General features: G+C 44.1%; 1 protein-coding gene across 1 annotated transcript; it reads left to right on the forward strand.

Moving 5' to 3' along the window:
- Positions 1-764: 764 nt before the first annotated feature.
- On the forward strand, positions 765-6,815 carry LOC104502446 (gamma-parvin-like; the record flags this gene model as incomplete). The annotated part of the gene is made up of 5 exons (XM_010160485.1): positions 765-843; positions 1,370-1,434; positions 4,878-4,980; positions 6,147-6,287; positions 6,700-6,815. Coding segments are annotated over exons 1-5 (504 nt in total), but the record flags the coding sequence as incomplete, so codon positions are not given.
- Between the last annotated feature and the right edge of the window lie 1,184 nt (positions 6,816-7,999).

Consider the following 7,999-nt stretch of genomic DNA (forward strand, 5'->3'; position numbering starts at 1 on the left):
CCTGAAGAGGAGGCTCAGGGGAGCCCTCTCCAGTTCCCTGAAAGGAGGTTATAGCGAGGTGGGTGTTGATCTCTTCTACCAAGTGACAAGTGATAGGATGAGAGTAAACAGCCTCAAGTTGCACCAGGGGAGGTTTAAATTGAACATTAGGAAAGAATTCTTCACAGAAAGGGCTGTCAGGCATTGGAATGGGCTTCCCAGGGAAGTGGTTGAGTCACCATGCCTGGAGGGATTTAAAAGATGTGTAGACGTGGTGCTGAGGGACATGGTTTAGTGGTGGACTTGACAGTGATGGGTTAATGTTGGACTCGATGATCTTATAGGTCTTTTCCAACCTAAATGATTCTATGATCCTATAGTACAGTTAGTAAAAGAGACTATTCATATTCTACTATCTGTAACTTTTTACTGAGTTTTAGTCTTTGCCAAATTAAGGCATCCTAAATTTTTAGTCTTGTGGACTTGACTGGATTAGATGGAATTAAGGCAAGTTTTAATACTTCAGGGCTTTTTTTCATATATTTTGGTGATTAACAGAAAGAAGGAAAGCTGTTTTAAGTTCATTTTCTTTACACACATTTAAATACACTTTCAGAACTTTTTTTTAAAAAAAACTATCCACCAATCATGAAATAGTAACTGAAGAAAACCCTTCAGTTTGTGTCTTTTCTTCTTAGCACTAATTTTGATTTTCACTTGCCTTTACTCATGTTCCTCCCCCCTCCCCATATATCTTACCAGTTTACCAGGAGTCAGAAAAGACAATGGATCCTGACTTTTTAAATGTGTTTACACAGCCTGCTGCGCTTGATCAAATCCTAGCTGAGAATGTCATCGCTCTAGGTATGTACTTTATGAACCAGGATGGAGAAAGGTCCAAAGAACGACCGGAGGAACCGAGCAGAAAATGTGCAGTACAAACAAATTGTGTATTTTTCAGCAGTGCTTCCATGGTTTTATCAGCAGTGAGTAAGCTGTATGTAATTTGGCTGCCTCTCTAGAGGCAGATCATGAAGAAGCAACACAAATGCTAGCTGGTTCTTTAACTGACATTTAAATTTCACACATAAAGTTCTGACCAAGTTTGTTTTCTTCTTTCCAGAATTGTCTGTCTAGATCTTACTGATTTGAATTACACTGAGGCATAATTTTCAATAAAAACCTTAATGATCTGCTATATCGTTTTCTCACTGTCGTGGTTCAACTCTGGCTAGCAAAATACCACTCATAAGGAATCAGTTAAAATAAAAAAAGACAGTGTCTCTACATATGGCAAGTAGTGATATTAGATAATGTTAAACTAACAGCAGATTTTACAGCAAAGTCATGTTTGATAATTGTAATGGATCTTGTTTGCTTCATTTCATAGGTGAGAAGAAGAAATTCATAAAACTGACCTCAAAGAACAATCCCAAATTGGAAGAATTAAAGCTGGTACCATTTCTTTTACTATATTGTTTAACTCCCACCACAGGGTAGTTTACAGGGCTGAGCATTAACACAAGTCTTTGGCCCTAGTCCCCCACTCTCTGCAGATGAGGATGAGTTCTGCTTTTGCCACTTGGGCTCCACACAAATAAACCAGAGGTTTCTCTTAGGCACAGTGCCAGGATGGCAGGGGCCATACAGGACCAAGCTTCAAATGCCTGCATCACCCGAGTGATCACTGCTGTGTGTAAAGTGGAGCGTAGATTTAAAAACTGAGTTTCTTCTTATACGATGCCTCTCCTCACAGGCTGGGGGGGTTGGGCTTGTTCAGCCTGGAGAAGAGAAGGCTCCGGGGAGACCTTATAGCACCTTCCAGTGCCTGAAGGGGCTACAAGGAAGCTGGGGGGGACTTTTTACAAGGGCCTGTAGTGATAGGACAAGGGGTAACGGGTTTAAATTGAAAGTGGGGAGGTTTAGATGGGATATCAGGAAGAAGTTCTTCCCGGAGAGGGTGGTGAAGCACTGGGGCAGGTGTCCCAGAGAAGCTGTGGATGCCCCATCCCTGGAAGTGTCCAAGGCCAGGCTGGATGAGGCTTGGAGCAACCTGGTCTAGTGGAAGGTGTCCCTGCCCATGGCAGGGAGTGGGACTGGATGGTCCTTAAGGTCCCTTCCAACCCAAACCATTCTATAATTCTTCTAACTTGGGATGTGTGGATGAGCCACACTGGAAATACTCAGTTGCTACTTCATTGTAATGATAGTGTAACAGCACTGAATCCAACTGGAACTGTGGACTGTGACCGAAAGCAAACCCATGTCAGCATTTGCTGTGACTAAAGAGAGGCATTTGAATGCACACGAGTTTGCTGCCCTGTTCCGTGATAACAAGTTTCCATATTGCTGTGCAAGATGATTTGCAGCTGATTTGCAACAGTCTTGTGTCTTGTCTTCTATCTCTCGTGGCAGCTGGCTTGGCTGCGGTGCAGTCTGGCAAGGATAGCGTAGAGCAGCGGGAGAAGGGATGAAGGGTGTGCAAGTCACCAAGAATTCAGGAGAAAAGCTTTCAAGCTGTTGTATGGTTCATTGTCTGCTTGAGGTAACTGTGAAGGATGAATCCTATTTCATGGGAAAGTACTTTATTTCCGAGCAATTTTGAAAATCTCCCCTGTGCATTCAATGACCGTGTTTCTCTAATGGCACAGCCCAGGGGAAGGCTGGCATGCTGGCATTTCCTGGAAGAAAAGTGGCATGTCTCTTATGAGACCAGCACTTTTTGTGTTATGGAGACACTTAAAATGGTTATAAATATTATGAAAACCAGCTTAGGCTCTGTGCTGATGGGTGTATTATATGGCATTCATAAATCCATAAATATGTGTGTTTCTATATTATGTTTTCCTAAACCATCGTGCACATTTGATCAAAAAGATTTAATTTTTGTGTCAGGCTTTCACGATGTTTTTATACAAAAGAAACTATCTGAAAGGTGATGTTGCAAAATGCAATTATGTTGTCTACAGAGATACTGAATTTGTTCTTCCCTGACTGCCAAAAATGAAGAGCTTTCCTCAGTTTATGAAGATTTCTGTGAGCTTCAGTGCTTAATCCATTTCCTGTCAGAGACTCCTGAAACAGTGGTGTTCACCACCCAATTTCTTTTCTTCAGGTGATGAAGAGGTGGAAATTTGAGTCCCAAGGGAGGCAGTCCTCTGCATGCCCATCGGTGCCACTGATTGCCTTCTTAATCTAAAGAGTTTATGGCTTCTCTAGAGAAGAGATTGGGATGGAGGGGATGGGAGGGAAGTATCTTCAAGGGAAGAATATGAGAAGCAAAGAAACTCGTTTGGGAGGAAGACTGTTCCACTGCATTTTCCTTCTGAGGTGGCTCTGGGGAGCTAAGGAGTGTGAAATGGCTCGCTGTAGTTACTATAAATACCAAACTGCGTGTAAAATAGAAGATGGTTACATTTGGAAGCCAACAGCAAACTTCTTGAAGTATTCCTTTTCCCCTTTCCCTATTTACTCATTTGTAGATGTAACACTGCTCTGCAGCTGAGTGGGGCTGTGACGACTGGACTGAAAGAAGAGTTGTGTGAGCTGCAGTCTGTGGATGGGGCTGTTTAGAGCTGAGATAGCAAACAAGGCATCTCAGATCCGTACTTGACAGGGCTTTCTGCTTTTTTTGACTTCCCTCTGGTTCTACCGTTACGTCTGGGGTACCACTCTATCCCTCACCCATCTAAAGTATCACTAAGTCTTAACTGTCAAGCGTTCGCTGAGGAGCATAGCTTTCTGCTCCAGAAAATTCTTGTGACTTCCTAGCTGAGAAGTGTATTACAAACACTTTGACACATTCTCAGTTCAGGCAAGTGATGGTGCCAGGCATTATTTTTTTTTATTTTGCAGTTTCAAGAATCTGAGAGTTGTTTATTTTTTTTTTTTTCCCCGAAACTGCTTTTTATATTTTTGTTAATGTTGGCTGACTTACAGGGATCTGCTGTGAATTTTCTCCTCTGTTTACAGCAGGTGAGAAAGATATTATCCATACAACAAACTCCAGACCCTCACTTGTAGCAATAACAGCGATACAAGCAATACCCATGCCTCTTGCAAGAGGCTCTTGCTAACAGCCAGCTGGGGCTACTGCTTTTCAGTTCTGCTTCAGCCGGTCGTCTTCCCTTCCTGGCAGTCTGTGTGGATAAAGCACATGCTTGCGGAAGTGCTAAGGAGCTCCTTTGGTCTCCTGTGTAGGAGCACAGTGCTCAAGGAACGGGCTCTGCAGGGCCAAGGGATGTAACTGGGAACGTGGTTCCTTTCCAGTGGGAGCCAGCCCTTGGTTTCCTGAGCAGCTTCCCCTTGCAAAGACAGGAAGGATATTGGAAAGGGCGATGGGAGAACTGCCATGTACGAAAGTGGCATAAACAAAGTGCTTTTCCCCGCTGCTAAAGGTATTTGGAGACAGATTAGTACAAAATTGCAGAACGAAAAAGAAAGCAAAAATAGGAGAGGAAAGGGAGGGGTGCCAGTAACGTGAATGACTACAGGAAACAACCAACAGAGTGCGTGAAGCCTCTTCTCTTACAAAATTTGTCTGACAGTTGAATTCATGTGCACTCTGTGGTGTGTGATGAAGGCAGGGGTTGCAAAGTCCAGCCTTTCTCCTGGCGGAAATGGGAATAGGGTCTGTCTCTCCACCTGTATAACTATTTCTACAAAATTCATAGGAACATAACTCGTGAGACTTCTATTGCACTTAAAAAATAGGGAGAACTAACTGATACTTAACTTCCTTTTAAGAAAAACAGCCAAAAAGCACAAAGGAAGTGGAGGTCGAAGGCAAACCAAGCGGTGAGAGAAGGGACTAAAGCGAAAGGTGAAACACAGCACTGAGTGCTCTACTGTCTAAACAACAAGAAGGTCGTTGCCAACTGCTTTGTTTTCCTCCGCAGTTACTGATCGACTGGATTAACACAACCCTGAAAGAGGAACACATAGTAGTTAAAAGTCTGGAAGAAGATCTGTACGATGGGCTGGTACTTCATCATCTTTTGGGTAAGCTGCTCTTCTTGAGATTAGCTTGCAAACACGTCACGGGAGAACTTCCAGATGAGAGAAGAAAGCCCATGAGTCGCAGTAGCAGTGATCTGCTGGAGTCTTGCTAACACAGAAAGCACTGCACCGTGAGCCATCTCGGATAACTGCAATTCCGAGTGATCCGCTACTGGGGATCTGCCTGGAGAAGTGGCGACTGAGCAACCTGGTCTAGTGGAAGGTGTCCCTGCCCATGGCAAGGGGGTTGGAACTCGATGAGCTTGAAGGTCTCTTCCAACCCAAACCATTCTGTGTATCTACATTTTTTATGTAACTTTGCTCCTAAGAAAGTCTCTTTACCTGCTAATTAACATAATAAAAAGGTTAACTTTGAAGTAGGAAATTACAATGTTTCTGGAGGGAACGAGAGCTTCATAAGCCAGGAGCACATAGTTCACTTGTGTTTCTACCAGAAACATTGGATGGAATCGGCATTATAATTTATGTTTTCAATCTTTAAAAAAAAAAAGAAATAAAAGAAGTACATCTAAAGCACTGGGCTGGAATTGATGAAAATCTGAGAGGCTTTCTGTGCTACGAGGTGCTTGTATAAAGGTGCGCTCTCTTGGAACAGCCCGTTGGTCTGTTTCTCCATCTCTCCTGTCCCTGCTGAATTTTTCTTTTCCCTTTCACTTTCTGTGGGGATGTCTTTCAAGTCATACCTCCTTTTCACCAAAGATGAGGGCAGCAGTGCAAACGGGATTGGCATATTTTCGTGGTTCATTTGCCTGAGCAATGAGCTGGAATTTCGTCTGTGTATGTCAGTTGATACAGCCTAGGGAAGCTGTCTGCAGGAAAGGTTCACTTGGATTCCTGAAGCTTCCACTAGGAAAAGGAGGAACGTGGCGTGCTAGGGCTGGGGGCTGATGCTGGAAGGAGTGACTTGAGTCCTCTTTCTTTTGCAGAGCTTCACTAATTTTACAGAGGCTTTTGGAGAGCTGCTGAATCTAACAAGGCATATACAGCAGTGGGATGTGGGTCTGTGGAAGCTATTAAGTGGTATCGAACACTTAAAATTAAATTTGTGTGCTTTGCTCTCATTTTATGTTTCTGATTGTTTTTTAATTTATTTTCCTATGGTGATGTTAAAACACGTCCTTCTCCTTCCTGTGGACTCCGTGTCAAAGAGAAACTAGGATCTCTCAAGCTGGATGTCGACAAGATCGCATTGACAGAAAACAAACAGCGACAGAAAGTCTCTGTGATTCTGCAAGCTGTGGCTAAGTGTTTGCAGCTGGAAGAAAGTCAGCTGAAATGGAGTGTAGAATGTAGGTGCAGAAGCAAAATTTGAGAAAATTATCCATCATGGGGCTTCCTCTGCCATAAAGCTGCTGTGAGGCAAAGTGGTGCCAGAACAATAATTAAACCACCTGTTTTTAATTACTAGTTGACTCAGAAGTGAGACAGGAATATGTGACCTTGACTGGGTCACGCAAGCTGCATCCTCTGTGTGGTTTGTGGACCACTTAACAGCCCACGGCATCTGTGTGTGTGCCTCACAAAAAGGACTTTTAAGGTGTGGTATTTCTGAATTGTGATACGTAAACCCCAGTCTGATGTCCCACCTGTATCATGGCCCTCCATGACTTTGGGATCCTCTGCATAGGGAGAATATGATGCTAGAGTGAGGTTTGCTTGTTTTGCACGCTAAGCATGGTTTTCTTTCTTTGCACGGAACAGCTATCTTGTCGAAGGACTTACTGAGCACGCTGCATCTTCTGGTTGCAATAGCGAAGCACTTCGAACCCAACCTGGCCATGCCTCCAAATGTTCAAGTGGAAACAATCACCCTTGAGGTAATTGTAGTTTCAATATTTGTTACGGTAGATCCTAGAGACATTTCACGGGACTGAATTGCTTAGAATTAGGGAGCAGTGTGTATGCAGCTGTGAAAGAGATACGTGTGTTTTCTGTGAACTGTGCCTTCTAATTTCTGGGTTTGCAAGGCTAGGCTATCATTTTGTTCTCAGTTCAGATGCTGTATCTTTAAGAGGGTAGAAACACTGGGCTGTTTTTTCTCCTCTGTCAAACTGAAAGCTTTTCATCTCTAAAGAAGAAAAAGAAGAAATTCTGCAGTTACTATCTAAGTGTTTTCAGATGGAAGCCTGCACCTGTAAATTGTGACACTGGTTTAATGCTGAGGATTTCTTTCTTTAGGGGAAGGGAGTTTTTGTTCCCCTTCCATTGGGGTCACATTTTGGTATTTTTCTCTGCATGCTTTCTTCCTCTATTTTTTTCTTTTTCTTAAAGGCAACTCTGGGACTTTAGGAGAACATCAAATATCCTTCAATATGGCATATAATTGCAAAAATTAGCATCACCCTGTTACAGTTTTTAAGAGAGGGTTTCCAATTCGGTGTCACTGGGAGCCTGGCACAGGGTCTATATGGCATGACCCGGCACTCTCCCCTCTTTGGAGGATCATAACTGGGACCAAAACAAAGCACGCCCTTGAGGTATCCTGTGTCACTTTAGGAGGTTTAAAAGTGTCCTGAGGGACAGCTCCTTCTGGGAGTACGTTCTGGAAAGGTAGCCATTGTGGCCCTGTGCTGGCCGAGCACTCCAGCAGGGAGTGGTCTCTCTTATCTAATGGGACCCCCAGTTGGGAAATGCTGCCCACGCTCCTGCCGTGTGGATCAGCGACTCCCCAGTCTCTGAGGAAAGCAGCCCTCCATCTAGTGCCTTATGGGGCTGAGCACTGAGGGATTATCTGTGAAACCACAGCATCAGAAGGGGCTGTTAACCCTGAGAGAGGAAGGAGCAGCGATGGGAGATCATGGGGTTATGGTGATTTCTCCCATGGGAGAAATCAGGGCCCTTGGTGGGAATGGTAAGCGTGAGGTCGCAGGTGAGGAAGGCCCATGAAGGCAGAGCTCAGAACAGGGGCCAAGACAGGAAGTGGGAAATGTTGAGGAAGCCCAAAGGAGACCAGAGAAGGCCTGGCCTTTCTGTGGCACAGACCTGGACAGGCTGGAGAGGT

Source organism: Eurypyga helias, unplaced genomic scaffold (assembly GCF_000690775.1).
Source record: "Eurypyga helias isolate BGI_N326 unplaced genomic scaffold, ASM69077v1 scaffold42631, whole genome shotgun sequence".
NCBI classification, from domain to species: Eukaryota; Metazoa; Chordata; class Aves; order Eurypygiformes; family Eurypygidae; genus Eurypyga; species Eurypyga helias.